Genomic DNA, 19,765 nt, shown 5'->3' on the forward strand with positions numbered 1-19,765 from the left:
CCAACCCTATTACGACATGCAATCCTTGGGACTAGGCACAGGATGGCTTCGCGCCGCACCGAAAGCAGGGAAAGCCAAGTCCGCGGCACCGCTGGTGCAGCGCCAGGAACCCGTCAAGGTCTGGCAGGATGCCATCGAGCGCTTTGGGAACTGCAAGTCTTTCAAAGTGTTTCAGAGCCCCTGTCACAGCTATGGTGGCTGCTACTCCGGCTCTGAGTACGATCGGCCGGGCCCAGCGCGCAGAAAGAACAGGAAGGAAAAGCCGAAGGCTGATCTGCGACTGAGGAACGGCGAGTCGTTCTCCTATGAACTATGCCACACGGACGCATATATGCTCCTGATCAACATTATCCAAGCCGCCTGGATTGACGTTGAGAAGTTCGTGTTCCTCCCGCCGTATATCGACATGGATCGGGTGGATACGGCGCATCTGGTGAGCCCTGCTTTCCTGACTGCATGGGCGAGTATCAGGAAACTAGATATTAAGCCGGATGAAGGGGACCTGTCTCAACAAAGGGAGGGCTATGTAGCTGCGCTTATCGGTCTCGCGCCCAAGCTTAAGACACTCACTCAGCCGTCTGGTATCTCCCAGCTCGCCTATCTTTAAGCTGAAATCACTCACCTTGGACGGCAGTGTGCACCTCGGACCCGGGGCTCCCTTGCAGCCTTTATTAACCGACACCGCGAAACACTCCAATGTCTGAGTCTTTCGAACATCACACTATCCGAAGGGGGATTTTGTACGTCCTTAACTCCATAACCTCTTACGGGAGTCTCCCTGCCCTGCAATCGCTGCACCTGGAAGGTCTAGACGAAGGCCGGGCCGGCTTGTTTGAGACGAGGAAAAAGCTTTCCTTTCCGGTATATCGAGCCCTGGTTGACTGGGTTGATCAGGAGACTGGAGTGCACTTTAGACACAAGTATCAGCCGCGCACGTCGGGTTACTCGGCGAAATCCACGATGGACCTTAATGGCCAGGCGCCGAATGTGAGCGTGGCGCTGTGTGGTCTCGCGGAGAGGGCGAATGTGCAGTAGCGCTGTTGTGGTGTGGTACCTAATTTCTTATCTCTCGTTTAGTTTTCCAAGTTCTTGGTTGGTCTGGGTTGGCTTAGGCTAAAGCTTGGGTATCAAAGTTTCCATAGTTATCTTTAGTTCTAAGAGCATCAACACATACTTACATGAACTCCACTGCAATAATGCATTACAGTTTACGCTGGAAGCTATCTGGTTTAATAAAAATTTACTCCTACTTCCAGCTGTGCGCACGGACACGCTAAACAACACTGTAATACCTAGGTAAAGCTTTTTGATTGCCTATAAAGGCCCCGTGGACTATTCAGTCATGGTTCAAGAAGGGCATCCCTGACCAATTTCACAACGTTCTATCCTAGGTATGACTCTCCGGCCCACACCCAGCAGAGTACGGTATTCCCGGCATCTGGAGAGTCACGCACGGCCTAGATTCCACCTCTACAGCTGAGTTGGTCACTAGAAAAGGATACAAGTTGTTGATGGTTTAATTAATTGAATGTCACCTAAGAGAAGCTTGGAAGCTTTCAAGAGCGACCCAAAGCATAAGTACGTAGTAATCTTTTACCCAATTTCTAGTCTGCTTTGTTAGACTTATTACACTTTGATATTGGCTCCATCAGTCTTCCCGGAAGCCAAATAACTGCTAGGTGCCTGAGTTGACTCGGGCGATATTCAAGCCAGCCCCATCAAATAGCCGGCGGGTCGTGTCACTTCAGGAAGGGGGGTCTTTGGCAGGCCTCCACAGGTTCATGTGTTCTGAAATCCTTTTTGGATACAATGGTTGTTTCCAATGGCCGTTCACTTTTACCTACACCAAAAGGTGACTACAGTACCAGTAGCGTTCATTCACCCTTCTAAGGTTACTATTGGGTATAGTATGGGTTTTCCTGGACACATCTATAAATACCTAAGGGCGGACCGGTGTCTGATCATCCGTTCTTGTCTTCCTCAAGAACCTAAATCGATATCTTGTTCTCTCCGAAGGATCTTGGAAGAACATCTTAATAGCCTATCACAATGGCTCTGTCATCAAGTGCCTCGGGCAAACCAACCATCTCCACCCTGCCCCCTGAGCTGCTTGAACAAATCGCCCGCCATCTCAGTCTGGATCGAACTCATCGTCCGGCATCGCTTGACCCTCCAGCACCTTTTGATCGGCGGCGTTATGATGCATGATGACAGCTTCCACCACCTTCTCCGGGTTTTGGTGACCGCGGGTCTCCCGGCTTTGGAGAGCATTTGTTTAGAGGATCTCGACATTCTTCCAGGGGGGCATTGGCCGACTAAGGAGCTAACATTTCCGTCAATCCCGCTCGGCACTGATTTGGTGATGGAAGGGAAAGCGCTTGGGATTTGCTATACCCACGTGTATACTTCAAATGATCATTTGTGGGAATTCCCTTCCTTGACGGTATATATGGAGGCCGGGGATGCCAGTGTCGTCTTGAACACCATTGAGAGACACGCTGTGTTCGGACGAATGTACCAGTAGCATGCCTAAGGTAGGTCGGCGCGTCTACCATACCGACTATATGGTAGGTACATGCGGTTAGCCTTGCATTTGTGCCAATACAGCTTTAGCCATGTTGCAGACTGCATTCGTATGTGGCGGCTTCTTTTTTTCTGCAGGAAAAGATAAAATGGACTATGTGCTTCATTATCATTCAAGCTCATTCATGTAATTAGGTGGTACCTCCATATGCCTTACAAGTCACGGATACCATTTTCTTTCTTTTCTTGAACGGTTTTACTTTAAGTCATGTAAGTGCTGGCGGAAACTCAACTTGGAACAGCTGCCCAAGGCCGGGGTGACTCGAGATATTCCTTCGATATGACGTCCACAGCACCCAAGTCAGGAAGCCTATACCAACCTACCCTCCTATGAAAAAGCAAATGCGATTTCAGGCCTGGCCTGAGTTTACTTTACGTGAACGGGTCTACGTAGGGTAGTGTCGATGACTTACAATTGAACAGTTAGCACCAGAGCAACAACTTAACCCATGACACGAATCCTGCGATCTTGTTCGGACATGGCTGGACGTGATCAAGAAGTATCCCAACTGCCGGTCCTTCAGTTTCCTGCAGTACCCCGAGTCTGGCGCTCGTGGTGAGGAGGGCGTCCCACCAATTTACTCAGAAGAAGGAGCCCCAGACGGTCAGGCCCGCATTAAAGCGTATATGAAGGTGCGCGAGGCCCAGGACGCCCAGCATGCCGAGTACGTCAAAACGCGAGAGCGCCACGCGGACTTAAGCAGGCGTGTGCCATATGATTACAGGTATTCGGTGTCTTTCATGGATGCCTATGTGATATTCATGGACATTATGTCTGAGCTGGACATGTCCGTGGACAAGGTCAAAATCCAATGCGACTTGTTTGATATAAGATATCTTTACCAGGACCATCTTGGCAATAAAGGCTTCCGCAGTGTCTTTGCGAGCCTGCGAGATTTTACCTTCATCTCTTACGCCGCCAGGTCGCTGAGTACATTACCAAAATGCTCAGTCTCAGCAACAAGCTCGAGTCCCTGACTCTGTATGGCAACGGCACCGAGCAGATCTTAAAGGCCCTGACCTACGCCGACGTCGAAGAGCCGCACAAGTTCCAACTGAAGAGCGTGCGCATCCTGCAAGCCGCCAACCAGGAATGGGGCGTCTCCCTGCTCAGACTCCTCTAGAATCCCCGCCACTCCCAGACCATCAAGCATGTCACCTTGAAATCAAGCAATACCTACGAGAAAGGGCTAATCTCACTGATCTTCGCGATTCAGGACAGTCTCCCAGGATTGACGTCCATTGTGGGCGAGGCACCACACGGTCAGGCACGCCAAAAGGTACTCGAGAACCGTTTCCTTCAGAACATAAGTATCGTTCATGATCCCGCCGGAAACGAGGTTGCGCCTAGCGATATGAAGGATTCCTATCCGGAAGGATCGGGCTTTACAGTGTCCAGCCACGTCGTCAAATCTGTCCCGCAGCGCCTTTCATCGCTGGTTATTTCTGGGCCTCGGATCAAGAAGGGGATCGACTGGTTTTTTGCCAAGGGTGGCCTTTCTTTTTGGATTTCGCGGGCGAACTCCACCTAGTCGACTATCGGTATGGGTAGACAGGGACGGGGACCGGTGGGTATGATATGGTAGGCTGTACCTACATCAGCTACTGAAGATCCATGCTACCATAGCCTGCTCCTGCTTGGTGTCAATTCCAATGCACAATTGCTCTGTTTTGTTGCGTCATACGATGGTTTGGTTATCACTCAATGATTACACTCTTTTACCTTTTACCTTGCTCTCCTTGTAGTCTTCCTATCTTGTTCGTATATGTAGCGTAAATGTTCAAAGAAGAATAATTACTTTCATCTGACCCAAGGGCTGACTGGACCGCGGCGCTATTAGTTCTAGCCCTACTATGAAGAACGTACGTAAATCAATGAAATCATGGAGACAGGGGAGATATCAACGATTTATGCAGACTATGGTAATCAAAGGCCTATATCAAGTCCCAGAGCTTCTCCTCGGGTGTTCAAATCCTCAATATACCACGGGCTGAGGCTTTTCTCCGCCGCAAGAGAGAGCTGGTAGTTTCGTCCCAGGGTGATCTGCTTATAGAGTCGTCACTCATGACAAAACGGGCATTGCGCGCCTGGACTCGCGGGCAATGTCCGGCATTGACATGCATACCTACTGGAGCTCTGTAATAGCCGCGCTCCTTGCATATTCGTAATGGGTCCAAATCCCGCAAATCACTCCGCACACCTGCAGAGCTGTGGGCGAGTGAACTCTTTCTGGCACGAAAATTCCCTGCATGGCGGCTGGCTCAGGAGCTGGGTGACATACCATACCCTACTCCTCACACAACAGAGCCCTAGCATGGAACTGGAACGGATATATGGGGATCAGGCGGGGAAAGGAGGCCACTTTCAAGTACCATCGACATTGGTGATTCCATGCGGATGCACTGGACGATCTGAATCGACCCAGTATCTCTAGGGTACATATTCTGCTAAAGAGAACCACTACCATATGGGTGCTCTAGGTGTTACCATAATCAGCAAACAAGACCTGAGATCCATGTGCGCATGCGATATTTTTCACGAAGTAATATCCAAGCTCATCGGCCAATGCTTCTCCCCCTCAATATCGACCGTCTCCTCCCACGGCACAAACTCAACGCGCTCATAGAGCCTTTTGGCCTTCTTATTCCCACACGCAACCAGGACGACGACCGCCGCTTTGACGCTCTTACCACTCGCCTCTTCCTTGACGGCTTCGATAGCAGCTTCCAGGAGGCGTCGCCCATTCCCGACTCCGCGTCCCTCAGGGAGCACATACATGCCCACGAGCACATAAAGTACTTTCGAACCAGCGGGGATTCTCTGCGCGTCTCTTGCGGCTTTGCTATAGTCGATGTCCTTGAATAACTCCCACGGCGCATGCTTGTACTTTTCGTTGTTGATGGGCATGAGGACAGGGCCCATGAGCGTGAGTTGGCCGAGCCAGCGCCTTTCAATCAGTATTTTCTCAATGCTATCATGGCCATCATGATTATCGTCGTTGAATTCGACAGTGGTATTCCGGGGGCTGACTTCGGTCGATAAAGCAACAAGAACTTTTGCAAGTGGGTTGAACGCTCTGCTTATCCAGGTCTCGTCGTTAAACTGGATTTCGCGGGCGTAGGTGGAGGTGAATGCCTCGGGGCTGCGCTGGAGAGCTGTGAGTCGCAGCGTTCTGTATTTGTCCGTTATTTTCAAAGCGACCTCGTCAGGTAGTATATGTTCCCGCTTTGGGATTGCGAGCACCTTTGGCTTCTTGCTTTTCGTGGCCATTGTGAGCAGGCAGCTGGGGTGCATGTGTTTGGGAGTTTGGGACATGGCTAAGGGGAGGAGTGAGAATGAGTCAGAGAGGGGAGAAAAAATGGTAAATACGAGGTGGTGTCACACCAGACGTTAAGCTCGAACTAATGTAATTCAACAGTGACGCTTACCCTGGCAAAACTGACGCCATAATGCAACACGATTGTCATCACCGTTCTAGCCATAGCACTTAGGCCCTATATCTCTACATCATCCCCTTCTCTCCACACCCTGAGGAGTCTTTTAATCCCACTCCTCAGCGGCCAAGCACGCATGTCCTTAGTCCTCTCTATAACTTCCATCAATGCATGCCTCTCTGCTTGATCGGTAAAATATTCGCCGTACAACAAAATGGAGATAACAGCGTTAACGAGCGCAGGCATCTGCTTGGAGACATTGTCGACTGCGATTCCGCACAACTTGAGCACGATATTCCGGACCAAAAACTCGGCCTTTCGGTGAACGGTCCGACTTGCGTTCCTGTCGCATTGTCAGCAACTGCAGAGGATCTGTAGAACGAATAAACCGTCTGTGGGTCATACCGTAAGTGCGGATTCTCAGCAATAAGTATGATCCGCGCCATTTCGAGATGCTGCACGCCTGTCACCTGTGCGTCGGTCGTATACCAGACGGTCGGGAAAATCTCGCCTTTAGATCTGTCGGCGGGCTTTTGCAGAATTGGGGTTAGGTGGGAGGAGTAGGTAAATATTAGATATTGCTGGTGAGCTTTCAGGCGCTCTGTGAAGATTAGGCATTAGTCCTTTTATATCTAGACGATGAATACTGAAGAAGTGGAGGCTTACCATATTCCTCCACCGTTCTCTCTCCCCAGCACCACTTTGTCACTTCACCAGCGTGCATAATCATCATATTCGCCACGGTCGCGCTCTTCCAGTCCGCCTCTGTAAATGTGATGCAAGGCGCACGCCTCCGAGTAAGCGCGTAGTAAACTTCCTGCCGAATAGCAATCCAATATGCTGCGATAGCTAGAGAAGAGCGGTGCAATGGCGACGAGGACGAGATCATGGCGTGGATGATTGTCTGAGTGATAGCGAGGAAGTTCACTCTTCCTTGTGCCCCACCGACACTCGCCGTGCTTTCCGTTGTACTTGCAGGATTGGCGCTGTAATTTACCTCAGGGGACTTGGATTCTGTACCTGTTTCTTCCATCTCCTCCTCCATCTCTTCATACTGCCGTAATATGATCGCTGCGCACATGAGATTCTCCTGCTCACTGGAATCACTAATGTCATGAAACGAGGATAGACCAGGTATGCACTTAAGCATGTACTCCACGGCAGACGAGGTCGCCAGATCCGGGAGTAACTGCCCGTGATAGACGACCATCCCATCAGGATTCTTGTACTGAGGCAGCCGGCTTAGATGCCGCGAGGAGACAGCAAATATTGCATTCAGCAAAGTCCCACAGCTGCTCGACTGCGCTCGGAGAGGAACAACTTGGCGAAAGTGGCATTGCGGGTCACAGTGGTCGAACTGGTGACATCAGTTAGGGTTAGTTCGCCTAAACTGGATGAGTTAGGGTTAGGGTCACCATACCCAGGGAGAGAGCTCCTCGATGAAGTAGCGGAGAAGGCAGGATTGTTCGACAGTCGCCAGCGGGTGGCGGGTAGCTATTGAGGGAAGACTCGAATTGGATTGGTGCGAGTGTGTCGATGCGGCTGATGCTGCTGGGGAGATGTGGTGAAATGAGCGCGGACTCTCATGGCTTGGCTGTATGCTTCCTCCTGGTCGAGAGACCGACGTCGGGGAAGGATATTGACCTCCAGCTTGAATGTCGACTGCCGCATTAACGAGATTGTCGAATCGGGTGAGGGAAGCAATGTCGGCAGTTGTCTGAGGGGGTATAGCACTCTCTGCCTCTACTCGATAAAGCTGTGTTACAGCATTATCACTCTCTTCAGCACGGTAATCTCCAGCATAAGATAAGCCACGGACCAAGCCCTCTGGCGCACTGGCACCCGCTGGTACTGCTGCTGTTTGAGTGTGAGTCGCCCGCCTAGGGCTCGTAACGCGGGCGCGGCCGGCACCAGTCACCTTCCCCAATTCCGTCTCTGTATCTTTCTTGTCGTCAATCCTTCTCCATTTCCTCGGCTGACTGTTAACCCAAGTCTGGTCTGCAGCAAAGACATCACCCGAGAGATCGATGTCCTTGCTCCCGCGGCGGAAAACAGCCTTGCGTTCTACAGGTACGCATTGCAGGTTCCTAGACTGACACCGACCGCATTTCGGCTTTTGTTTATCGCCTAATGATGCTTAGGATTAGGAACTGAATCTTTTCCTGGGATCAGGATAAGGTGCTGAAGTACATTTGATGTGCCGTTCTGCGGTAGAGGTCCGTTAGCAGTGCTTCACCCTAGTCTAGAAGTTTCATCAGAGGGCAAGCAGACATACCGCGACACTTTAGACATGGTAGTTTTGGCGGCGTCATACCGTATTGGCTTCCTCATGAATTGATACGTTCAATTCTTGCGCCGCGTGTTACCTGGAGAGGCGCTGAACTCGGCCCGCCAACATTCAGCACTAGCCAGGTGAGCGGCGCAAACTTCCTTGAATGGCGATAATCAGGCGCGGGGTAAAGTGCGGGGGCGATGTAAGATATATGCCTCTTGATTGGAGGGCTTTTTTGCCTATTTTGTGGATTGTAAGATGACGTGGACTCTCCACCATTAATTTATGATGTATGGTAATAAAATGTGGTAGGATGTCAAATTTAGGGCACATATATTCTGTACAACAAGCACACATTGGCCCTATCCTTACGTTCTTACGGTAAGATTGTTGGAAAAAATCCTGTTATTCTATTACTAATAGAAATTTATGCCCTAAATCAAGCTCTCCGCTGCAGCGTGTGGTAGCCCAGTGCTTTACGGGCCTCAGCAATCGTCGCCCCGTTGATCGTCATTTCACGAATGTGAGCCTCACTCTCTTCGATATTACGAGCAGCCTGCGCTACTTCGCGCACTCGGGCTCGAGGGACCACGACAACCCCATTGGCGTCAGCAACAACAATGTCCCGAGGGGCAACGTGCACCTTTCCAACCCCAACAGGCTCATTGACAGCTCCCACCTGCACTCGATCCTTGCCCGTTCGCATCCAGCGCCCGGCACTAAAAATGGGATAACTCTCGTTGAGGGCAAGATTCACGTCCCGACAGACCCCGTTAATCACTGTTCCAGCGATGCCTCGCAATCCTGCATACTGCGTCATGATATCTCCCCAGACGGTACAGTCTGTCCGGCCGCCGTTGTCAATAACCAGAATGTCCCCTGCGCCAACATCGTCGATGAAGTCGCCTACACTCCCAGGCGGATCCGTCGCCGGCACATAGCGCACCGTGAAGGCCGGGCCAACCGTGACCTTGTTGTAGTTCGTTGTGGACAGCGGCATGATACCAAACGCCTGTCCCGGGATCCCGAGTTTATCGAGCGCATCAGAGACAGCGGGCGCATCCAGCCCAGCAAACAGCTTCACGAGCTCTTGGTCCTCCGCGCTCGCGTGCCAAGGATTCCCCTGCAAGCCGCTGGAAGCAGACGCATTGGCCTTAGCAGCCACAGCCACCGTCTCCGTATGGATAGCCTGGAACTTCGCATCATGCATGACCTCCGAGACCGGCTTGCCCGCCCTAACATCCTCAATCATCAGCCTCTCGCGGCGATCAATGCGCTCGGCAAGATCTAGCACAAACGCAATCTTCTCAGCTGGGATAAACACCGTCCCGCACGCATCGGCAATCACATAGTCGTCTTCCCTGACCATGACCCCGCGCATCGCCACCGGCGTCCCTGCTGCAACTTGCACAAGCCGACTGCGCCCGCTGATCATAGTGACATTGCGCCCGTACAGCGGATATCCAACCTCCGCGCTGCCGTCGATATCGCGACACATCCCGTCGATCACGGTGCCGCGGATCCCCTTGGCTTTCGAGGCATTGGCGATGATGTCGCCCCAGCAGGAGACGCCTTCCAGGCCGCCCGAGATCACCAGAATGCGGTCCGTACTTGTGATTGCGTCGATGACTGGGGTGAAGGGGTGTGCTGTGGGTGCATTGTCGGTCTTGGGTCCGACTTTGACGGTGCTGGCGCGGCCGACGATCTTGGGGCAGGGCCACAAGGGCCGCAGGCCGTACGTTGCGCCTTTGAGGTGCAGGAAGTCGAGGGCGTCGGAGACGGCGTTGGTGTCGAGGGCGTTGAGGCGGGTTAGGTGGTCGGTCATTGTTGTGGTTTGTGTTCGATATGCTGTTCTGATTTTTGGGGTTTTGGTGTTTCTTTGGCGTTATTTATGTATTTTATCTGGTGGATGGTGTCTTACTCCGACCATATTCTAGATACCCTATTACCGACGGCTTTGTTCGCCGCTGGACGCGGAGTGTGGCCTCCGCGACGGACGGAGTGCTCCATCCCGCTCGTTGCTCTGCGGAGAACTATGGAAGGGTTGGGAATGCCCACCATGTTGCCCAACAATAGATAAACTTGGGAGGATTTCGTGAGGTGTAGTTTCTCCACTCTCTTCCCAACGGATCAACTCTACCATCATGTCCGGAGGCCATAACGATGAAAAGAATGGCACCTCCAAGAATGTGGAGGACTACGCCATCATCACCACTATCGACAACACCCAGGTGCTAGGCCTTGCCACCGAAGATGCAGACTTCTACCGCAACTTCTCACAGGAACGGAGGAAGAAGTTATTGCGAAAGGCACGTACTGATCGGCACGATTCTAGGAATCAGACTGACAGATACATGATGTCAAACAGATTGATCTACGCCTCCTACCCAGTCTAACAGTCCTATACCTTATCTCGCACCTTGACCGCGCAAATATCGGTAATGCAAAGATCCTGGGCCTGACGGAAGACCTTGCCCTAAGTGGGATTCAATACAATATTGCGCTGAGTCTCTTCTTTATTCCCTACGTTCTCCTGGGTGAGGCCATGCCGATTCTCCGTCACCCTGTCATCTCGCTAAGTGATCATTAGAGGTCCCCAGCAACATCCTCCTCAAACGCTTTACCCGTCCCTCTGTGTACCTGGGCACCTTGATAGTCAGCTGGGGGATCATTATGACATTGACGGGCGTTGTACGCAATTTCGGCGGCCTGGTCACCATGCGGATCCTGCTAGGGATCTTTGAGTACGTCCGAACCTCTTCCCAAAGCCCTTCTAATCATGGAATAATCACAGAGCGGGCTTCTTCCCGGGTTCTGTCTACCTCTGCTCCCTCTGGTACATGCCCCGCGATTTGGGCACCAGGGTAGCCTCCTTCTTCAGCGCCAGTGCTCTCTCGGGCGCATTTTCCGGTCTCCTCGCCGCAGGTATCAGCAAGATGGATGGCGTTGGCGGATATGCAGGGTGGCGCTGGATCTTTATCCTCGAGGGCCTGGTCACTGTTCTTTTAGGGGTGATGTGCTTTGTCTGTCTGATTGACTCCCCGCGCTTATCCACCCGGTGGCTGGATGCAGACGAGATCCGGTTCCTGGAGATCCAGCATTTCATTAAAGAGGGGGGGAAGTTCAGAGACGAGCAGCAGAAGACAACGTGGAAGGACGTGCTCGGCGTCATGAAGAACTGGAGACTCTATCTTCTGGCGTATATCATGCTGTGCCAGTCAGCGTGCAATTACGGTTCGTCGCCAACACTCTTCAGATCAGTACTCTCTATAAGCCCCTTGCCTGATTTTAAACCGCCAGGGACAAAATTCACCCTGCCAACCCTAACCAGCGCAATGGGCTTCACCTCCATCAACGCCCAGCTCCTCACCGTCCCCCCCTACATCGCAGGCGCCCTCTCCGCCATCTTCTTCTCCGCCCTCTCCGACCGCTACGCCTGGCGCTTCCCCTTCATCGCCCTCCCGCTCCTCCTAATTATCACCGGATACGCCATCATCCTTGGCATAAACATGCACAGCGCCCAGGGTCTCGCGGCCCACATTGGCCCCGGCTTCTTCGCGCTCATCCTCGCCTGCATGGGCATCTACCCGACCTATCCAGCGACCGCGTCCTGGGCCATCAACAATCTAGCCCCGAGTAAGCGCCGCGCCATCGGAAGCGCGTTTAACATCTGCATGGGCAATATGGGCGGGATCATCGGGAGCTATATGTACCTTGGTAGCGAGGATCCGACGTATCAGACGGGTTTTGGGTTAAGTCTAGCGTTTGGGGTTAGTGGGTTGCTTGTTGCGGTTTTGGTGGAGGGGTCGTTTTGGGGCGCTAATCGGAGGAGAGAGGGGGTGGATGAGGGGGTGGTTCGGGAGGGGTACTCGGATGAGGAGTTGTTGGAGTTGGGGGATCGGAGTCCGCTTTTTAGGTATATGCTGTAGAGGGAGAAGGGTCCTAAGCAGGTTTGCTGAACTGGAGACATTGAAGCTACCATATCCATGAACGGCTATGCTTCAGGTGGAAACATCTGGGAGTGAGATTTGTGATTATCATAGGAGCCAGCAAGTAATGAACTGGGCAGACTGGTTTATTCAACAACGCCAGGGCTGTTCGGTTTGGAATCTATGAGTGGGGGTTAAAGGTGCATACGTACCATACCATATAGAAACTCCACTGTCAGCAATGATGGGTTTTCCGTATTACCATTCACTCTACAATAAAATAGAGACCACAACGTCATGGGTGTGACAGGGTTGCTCTATCATTTCATGAGATACTCTCCACGACCTTAAGACTACCTTAGTATAGTCAGGTATGAAAGGCACGGTACTAAGCTCCTCTCGCAACCCGCAGCTCAGCCGTATACCAGTTCTGAAGTGCCCGCGCATCATACCCCATGGCCACCGTATCAAACACCTGGAGGTGTTTTCTACACGATAACCCATCATTTGATAATCGACCAACCCACTTCCCATGCCTCCTCGCGGCGCCAACAATCCTCTCAATCGCACCAACAAACTCAGGCTCGTCGCCGCGGGCAGGGACATAGCCGAGCAACGAGAGAGCTAGGTCATTAGGGCCGATGAAGAGCATGTCTAGAGTAAGGTATTTGTTAACAGGTCTCTTCACAGTGCAGGACGTATACGTACCCACGCCCGGCACAGCACAGATCTCATCAACATTCTCCACCCCACCTCTCGACTCAATCTGTACACAGATCAGGATCGTCTCGTTTGCGGTCCTCATGTACGTCGGCATATCGACCCCATGCGCGATCGCCGGAAACGCCGAGCCTTGTCCGCGCCGTCCGTGAGGCGGGAACTTCGAGTCCAGCACGACGGCTCTAGCTTCGGCTGCGGTGCTGACTTGGGGGACGACGATTCCGCTGTTGCAGTCTCAATCAGATATCCATGGACCGTGCTTTATTTGGTTTGGTGGGGATAGGACTTACTGCGCCCCAGCATCTAAAGCCCGTTTTATCAGGTCGCTATGCGTCATTCGGATTCGGATGAGCGGCGAGACACCCAGGGCTGCGGTTGCTGCTGTTGCGCTGTGCATGGAGTCGTCGCTGATGTGGCCGTGCTCGCAGTCGATTATGATGCCCTGGTTTGCCGGTGGTTCATTGTTAGTCCGGGTATTGCCCTGGGTAGGGGCGTTGGGTTGGTCGGTGAAGGGGCGGGGGTACAACATCCAGGCCTGTCTGCGCTACTATCTGAGCTGTGCGAAATGAAGGAAGGCCGAGAAAGGTCATGATGGGTTTCTTGTTCTGCCGCAAGGCGTTCAGGAGGCGGAGGTTTGGGTTCATAGTCTGAGTGAGGGTTGTCATGTTTGATGGAAGTGGCATTCTAATTAGTGGCAGTCTGCTTCGGAACGATCACTACTGGGGTATCAGCGAGATTGATAATAATATTCAGCAAGAAGTTCCCATTATTGGCAATAGGATTGTTCATGAGGCGAACGCGGGGCCCTAGGCCCCGTCGAACGGAGCGTTTCTCTCCGTCTACTCCGCGTATGCCGACTCTGGGCGAAAGCCTGCAGGGCTAGTTGGGAACTAGGGCAACAGGATGCAATCTTCCCCGCTCGAACCCCGCCCCAGCAGTAAGCTAAGCATCGCAGATGTGCGTAATCACCGGTTAAGCATTTACCACAGTGTGGGGAAGAAAGATGCATTACATACCCTACAGTGCGCCAGCCTAGAAGCCAAGACCCGGCAATGCTTCACCACTTCCGCCGTAAGCAGCAACGACCTGAGCCCATCGTCATGGTGCGTTCCTGCGAGTTCTGTCGGCGACGCAAAATCCGCTGCGATGCTGCGAAGCCCACCTGCGCCACCTGCCGTAGCAGTAACCGGGCATGTGTTTACCACAACGGCCCGCATAAGCAACGGCCTTCGGCGGCCCGTATCGACTCGCTGGAGAGTGAGAAGGTGGCATTGGAAGAGACGATTCTCCGCCTCAAGGGGGCAGACGATGCGGAGCGAAGTGCGTTACTTGAGTCCGTGACGGTGCAGGACGGTCGTGTCTCGCTCCCAATGTCCCAGTCACTGACGGGCCAAGAGCTGCTGCCAGTCTGGACGGGACATGCGCTTCCTACGCCGCAGACAGGGGGGAATAGTCTTAGCGGCGCGACGGTTCGTGGCGAAGAAGACCCCTCGGCGAATGATAGCATCTTCAGCTCAACCTCCGTAGTGCATGCCAGGCGGCCTATGCAGGCGATGGCCCTCGAACTCGGAGAAGACGCGACGGAGGCGCTGCGGTATCAGTTAGTCGCCACGGCCGCCATGGAGAGACAGCAGGAGCACCGGCTGCGAGGACTCACGTCTATCCGAGGGATCCCTGCGGACCTTGTCCTGCACCTGCTTGATCTACACTGGAGCCGGCAGCATCATACGTTCCTGCTAACATACCGGCCGACGTTTATGCGGGAGCTGGAGCATGGCGGCCCTTACTGCTCGGATCTCCTCCTCTACACCGTTTTCGCCTGCGCCTCGAAGTTTTCTGAGCGCCCGGGCCCGGAAACCGGGGAGCAATTCTTCTCTCGTTGTGATAAACTCTTACTTTCTGATGGATTGCTTGTCAAGTCAAGCGTGCCTACTGTTATCTCGCTTACCATGCTCGGGTCCACCTTTATAGCTCGAGGCATGACTTCCAAGGGCTGGCTGTATACCGGCTACGCGATGCGCATGATCTATGATCTAGACCTGCACACAGAGGCTAACCTTGCGATTGATAAGAATAACATTGAAGAGATCGAGATTCGCCGCCGTGTGTTCTGGGGCGCTTTTGTCTGCGAGAAACTCCAGAGCCTGTATCTGGGCAGGCCCCCCACCATCCGACTTCAAGATGCTCGTGTCCCACAAGAATTCCTGGACACCTTTGAAGAACTGGAGCCGTGGCAGCCGTACGACGACGAGGAAACCAGCAGTGATTTTACCCCGTCGCTCCAGCCACCCGCTCACTCAGTCTCCGTCTTCAAGCAGCTGTGCCTCCTCTCTCATATTATGGCCCAGATCATTGACAAGGTTTACTCTATTAGTATCACCCCCGCTGACAATGTTCACGAAGTTCATTCGCTCGACGAGGCCCTTATATCCTGGTATCGCGAGCTGCCCGCGCATCTCATCTACGAGCCCTGGGCCAACGAGTCTCCGCCAACCCCGGTTGCGCCAAACCGCATTATCCTCCTGACGACATATCACTCGCTGACCATCTTACTTCACCGACCCTTTGTCAGCGTTCGCACAGATACCCCCGTTACAGCCAGAACCTCATCCCCAACTCCGTCCTGGCAGCGGTGCACAGCAGCAGCCGAACATATCACCACCCTAGCCCTAAGCTACCAGTCCATCTACCCGCTGCGCAAATCGAGCTATCTATTAAGCTATGCGGTGTACGTGGCATGCACCATCCATGTTCTCAACACCGCGTCCCGTTCCTCTGGTGGCGACGCAAATATTGAAACATCGAATCTACTCAACTCAAGCTTAGCATGCCTCGATGCGTTGGCTGTGCCGAATTCGGGGGCCGCGGATGTGGCGGGCATTATTCGCAGGCTCATGGCCGCGAAGAACATCCGCGAGGCGTCCGGTAAGTCTGTTCCCAAAGACGTGTTTCGGAATTTATCTGCTGATGGACTCGGATTCCCATAGTTGCTGCTGCGGATCCAGCCCCAGCTCCTGCGCTGAACCCGGTGTCTGCTACTGCCTCCGGGTGGTCAGGGCAGTTACTTCATGGCGGGAACAGTTTCGAGCGCATGGAGCACATGTACCCGTTCCAAGACATTTCTGGGTCTTTAGGGCTGCTAGATCAGGAGTTACTGTTCGGGTTCATGAATGAAAACATCGGGATCCCTATCACAGGATTCGATATGGATGAGTCTGCTCCTTGACTGATGCATATAATGGCCGTATTTGATGGAGAGATATAGTGGACAGGTTGATCATTGACAAGGTTCTGCTGTCATCTCGTGCTCCAGTGGCTCATTGATGTTCTCTCTAGGATAATCCATTGAAGCACGGCGCCGCCACCTCATGGGTCGGGCTGAAAGGTTGAGGCCAAAGACATGGACCCAAGAGACGTTGGATAGACTCTTCGTATAGGAAAGGTAGAGTTGTTTGGGTTCAATAAATGAGTGCGAATATCTTTGTGTGGTTCCTTACAGAAATGCTATAGCTGATTTGCGGTAGAAAGATTATTTATATTGTTGTATTCACGTCGGAGGCTTTTCTATATATTACATCATATTGCCAAAAAGCAGAATTAGTTTCCTAACGATCGGCCGAGTGGCCTAGTGGTAAGGCGTCGCTTTCCGGTTTACGTACGGCGAAGATCGGGTGTTCGAATCGCTCCTCGGTCGTTCTTTTTTTTTTTCTACACCAAGCCATTATTTTGCTTGCACCGAGGATGCCTTACTCTTTTGTTGTCTTTTATTCTACAAGGCCTGTTCGGAAAATTGAGTCTCAATAATTTCATTCTGGCCTGCGTACGCGTTGTTGGTACGGGGTAGTGTTCAGCTTGCCGCCGTTGAAGTAGGGCACCGTAGGCGGCCAGCCCTAACAACCCACCTAAATAGCCTGCTGAGCAAGTCGACAAAAGTGGTCGTATAAAGAACATACAAACGGGAATTCATGAAGATATCAGGCATCTAGAGAACATCGGTACTTCTGCTTTTGCTTAGGAACCCCGGCTCGTTCGTCTTCGAGTCCCGGGCCAGGTTGGTCGGCATCCGAATACGCATACGCCCCGGTGAGATCACTACACTCAGCCTCAATATCCACCACGCGTACCCCGTATGCGTTTAGTACCGAGATGACAATATGCTGGGAGTATACGTCTATATCTATACGGTGCTGCCTGATCTCCAGCAATATCAGTTGGCACATCTATATATAAATGAAGCCAACGCCGCTCCCTAACAGGAGTTATAGAAAACAACCAGAACAACAACGACAAAAATTGAGCACAATTCAGATGAAACCTTCAGAGATGGCATCGCTCCTCCTACTGACAGCCTTGTCTCTCCTGAGCCGGTCGTCCCTCGCGGCCCCAGCTCCAGCCACAAACACCACCCGAGGTCGTTCCTGCATCGACCTAACCCTCTCCCTCCCCATCAACGCAACCAACTCCATCTACGACATCCCCCGCGTCGACTCCAACATTGATGCCGTCTACTACGTCTGGGACCTGGACACCTGGTCTTCCCCAAACGCCACCGAACGTATCACCGGCACGAAAGTTGTAGAGCAGACCTTCAACATCAGCGCCCAGCTCTGTGTCCCAATCAGACCCAACGCAGGAAAGAAGGACATTCTGCAGATTGCAACGCATGGGTTTGGGTTTGATAAGCGGTTTGTCCATTCCCCTCCAGAACACCCTTCGGGGGTACATTTTGTATATGGGCAAAGTTGACACGGGCGCAGCTACTGGGACGCAACCCTCCACCCAGAAACATACTCCTACGTCGACGCCGCACTCGCAGCAGGGTACTCGATACTAACCTACGACCGGCTGGGCGTCGGGTCCTCCGACAAGCCCGACGCGTATGATGTCGTGCAGGTCCCCGTGCAAGTCGAAATTCTGAAGAAGATCGCTACCCTGGCGCGGTCTGGAGCCCTGGTCCAGCACGCGTCATCTCTCCCCTTCACTGTGCCGAGCTTCAACAAGACCGTCCTCGTCGGACACTCCTACGGCTCCGGTCTGACAATTTCCGTCCTGGCGAAATACCCGCACCTCGCTGATGGCGCCGTCTCAACGGGCCTCATCCCCAATACGCAGGTCGGAGCAGCAGGACAGCGCGCCTTCGGCCTCGAGTACGCGGCGACGAGTAATCCCTCTCGCTTTGGAGACCGTGGGAGCGGATACGTTGTGCAAGGGACAATCAGCGCGTTGCAGCAAGTCTTCTTCAAGAAAGGTTACTTCGATCCCGAAGTCCTGCAATACGCCGACAGCATCAAGGAGACCGGGACAGCGGGCGAGTTCGTGAGTTTTGGGTCGGCGCTGGAGAAGCCTGCGCTGGAGTATACCGGGCCGATTCTCTTTGCGCTTGCGGAATATGACTTTGGGACGTGCCTTGGGGATTGTAAGGGGACGTATAATGTTACCGCTATCCGGGAGGGACTGTTTCCTGCCGCTGTGGATGTGAGCGTGCAGGTTCAGCCGGGCAGTGGACATGCGCTTACGCTGCATACGAATGCGACAGGGCATTATGAGGCTGTCTTTGAGTATTTGTCTGAGTGGGGTCTTTGAACTAAGAGATCTAACTTGGGAGATGGGAACGATGAAGGTGTGGGGTTGTTCTGGTAGAGGCAGTGTGAAGGAAGAAGGGGGTTAATTGCCATAGACTCAAGCTGCGACTATATGGTAGTATGTTGAGGATGAGAGATGTTTTAGATTAGGAGGGTTGACATGGGAATTTGTTTTCCTTACTTACCATATCGTATGAAGCGAAACGTACCTAGGTACAGTTCTGCCATAGCAACACGCACACACTCCCTGTTAATCGTTGTTCTCCGTATCTTCCGCCTCAACCGTAAACTCTTCCGGCCCCTTCATCCTATCTCTTCCGTGCGTCCGCTGATCCACAAGCGCGTTAATGCGCCAGCGATCCTGTGTCCCCTTTCTCTTGTGGCAGCATCGGGGCACGGCAAGGATCTTCTTCCCGAAATACTCGGCCGAGTCAACCGGGAACAGCAGCCACGTATTTACGTAGAGGCCATTATCGCTATCAATTTCGGAGATGCTGATTTGCAGCACTTCGGGATTGAAGTCATTGTCGGGGGTGATGAGGTGGTCGAATGTTACGCCGTAGTAGTCGATTACACTGCCACTGTTAGATACGAGGAGTACCATAATTTCTAAGGTTGGCAAAGGGGTAAGCGCGGGCGCACTCAAGGTTCTGGCTGCTTCTCTCGCACCCAACCTAGATACTCATCGCGTACGACCAGGTCGCTGTCGACGTCTGGATTGGCGTCACGCCCGTAGATTGCGCGGTAGGTTAAGCATGCTAGCTCGGGCCCTGCTGGCTGTGGGAATGTTGGCTCGAGGTAGCTTAGGTTCCAGTGGATCCCTAGCAGGAGTTTCTCGTTCGATACAAGGGAGCCCTCGATTTGTATCCTTAGCGGCTGATTGTGTGGTGGGAGGTGGTCCTTGTGGGCTGGTCTGTGGATGCATGGTGGAATAGACAGAGGGAGGGGCCATGGCTTAGTGCTTGATGACTAGATAGTCTGTCTGGGCTGCTTGATGGGCATATGCATGGGGATATAAGTACTGCTGGAAAGGGGTAAGTGTGAGTGTGAGGGTGAATGAAAAGATGAGGAGACAAAGAACCTTCACAGGCTGGAGATGCGGGGTGACATGTGGTATCATCAAATAATCGTTTTCGTTGTCTAGGCGTCTGCCTAGTGCCATCATGAAGCCATGATGTCCCAGTCACTCAGTACCTAGCGAGACGCTGCGAACTCCCATAGATTGAGACCCTTTGTCGGTCGCG

General features: G+C 52.8%; 7 protein-coding genes and 1 non-coding gene across 8 annotated transcripts; 5 read left to right on the forward strand and 3 right to left on the reverse strand.

Moving 5' to 3' along the window:
• Window positions 1–16: 16 nt before the first annotated feature.
• On the forward strand, window positions 17–607 carry BDW74DRAFT_175163 (uncharacterized protein; the record flags this gene model as incomplete). Its single annotated transcript, XM_073728242.1, has 1 exon — window positions 17–607. One exon carries the CDS (start codon window positions 17–19, stop codon window positions 605–607), a length of 591 nt encoding a protein of 196 aa, XP_073587206.1.
• A 3,988-nt stretch (window positions 608–4,595) lies between these two features.
• Window positions 4,596–5,834, reverse strand: BDW74DRAFT_147510 (uncharacterized protein). Its single transcript, XM_073723554.1, has one exon. The coding sequence runs from the start codon at window positions 5,504–5,506 to the stop codon at window positions 5,120–5,122; it is 387 nt and encodes a 128-aa protein (XP_073587207.1). The 5' UTR covers window positions 5,507–5,834; the 3' UTR covers window positions 4,596–5,119.
• A 244-nt stretch (window positions 5,835–6,078) lies between these two features.
• BDW74DRAFT_175166 (uncharacterized protein) lies at window positions 6,079–8,330 on the reverse strand (the record flags this gene model as incomplete). The annotated part of the gene is made up of 6 exons (XM_073728243.1): window positions 6,079–6,361; window positions 6,424–6,619; window positions 6,685–7,375; window positions 7,439–8,145; window positions 8,209–8,223; window positions 8,294–8,330. 6 exons carry the CDS (start codon window positions 8,328–8,330, stop codon window positions 6,079–6,081), a joined length of 1,929 nt encoding a protein of 642 aa, XP_073587208.1.
• A 751-nt stretch (window positions 8,331–9,081) lies between these two features.
• BDW74DRAFT_166151 (uncharacterized protein) lies at window positions 9,082–12,219 on the forward strand (the record flags this gene model as incomplete). Its single annotated transcript, XM_073726512.1, has 6 exons — window positions 9,082–9,131; window positions 9,602–10,025; window positions 10,659–10,827; window positions 10,881–11,034; window positions 11,085–11,524; window positions 11,591–12,219. The coding sequence occupies 6 exons, from the start codon at window positions 9,082–9,084 to the stop codon at window positions 12,217–12,219; spliced, it is 1,866 nt and encodes a 621-aa protein (XP_073587209.1).
• Window positions 12,220–12,544: 325 nt separating this feature from the next.
• BDW74DRAFT_175169 (HpcH/HpaI aldolase family protein) lies at window positions 12,545–13,604 on the reverse strand (the record flags this gene model as incomplete). The annotated part of the gene is made up of 6 exons (XM_073728244.1): window positions 12,545–12,572; window positions 12,645–12,694; window positions 12,743–12,873; window positions 12,928–13,163; window positions 13,230–13,381; window positions 13,464–13,604. The coding sequence occupies 6 exons, from the start codon at window positions 13,602–13,604 to the stop codon at window positions 12,545–12,547; spliced, it is 738 nt and encodes a 245-aa protein (XP_073587210.1).
• Window positions 13,605–13,991: 387 nt separating this feature from the next.
• On the forward strand, window positions 13,992–16,165 carry BDW74DRAFT_175170 (Zn(II)2Cys6 transcription factor; the record flags this gene model as incomplete). Its single annotated transcript, XM_073728245.1, has 2 exons — window positions 13,992–15,864; window positions 15,927–16,165. 2 exons carry the CDS (start codon window positions 13,992–13,994, stop codon window positions 16,163–16,165), a joined length of 2,112 nt encoding a protein of 703 aa, XP_073587211.1.
• Window positions 16,166–16,553: 388 nt separating this feature from the next.
• Window positions 16,554–16,633, forward strand: BDW74DRAFT_t61. Its single transcript has one exon. It is a non-coding gene; the product is annotated as a tRNA-Arg (tRNA).
• A 629-nt stretch (window positions 16,634–17,262) lies between these two features.
• BDW74DRAFT_175171 (alpha/beta fold hydrolase) lies at window positions 17,263–18,522 on the forward strand (the record flags this gene model as incomplete). The annotated part of the gene is made up of 2 exons (XM_073728246.1): window positions 17,263–17,624; window positions 17,697–18,522. The coding sequence occupies 2 exons, from the start codon at window positions 17,263–17,265 to the stop codon at window positions 18,520–18,522; spliced, it is 1,188 nt and encodes a 395-aa protein (XP_073587212.1).
• Between the last annotated feature and the right edge of the window lie 1,243 nt (window positions 18,523–19,765).

The sequence above is a fragment of the Aspergillus multicolor genome (genome assembly GCF_047715735.1).
Source record: "Aspergillus multicolor strain CBS 133.54 unplaced genomic scaffold BDW74scaffold_4, whole genome shotgun sequence".
NCBI classification, from domain to species: Eukaryota; Fungi; Ascomycota; class Eurotiomycetes; order Eurotiales; family Aspergillaceae; genus Aspergillus; species Aspergillus multicolor.

What these genes read in the sequence shown, in the direction of transcription:
- BDW74DRAFT_147510 (XM_073723554.1), bottom strand. Translation starts at nt 5,506, where the DNA reads ATGGGCCCTGTCCTCATGCCCATCAACAACGAAAAGTACAAGCATGCG.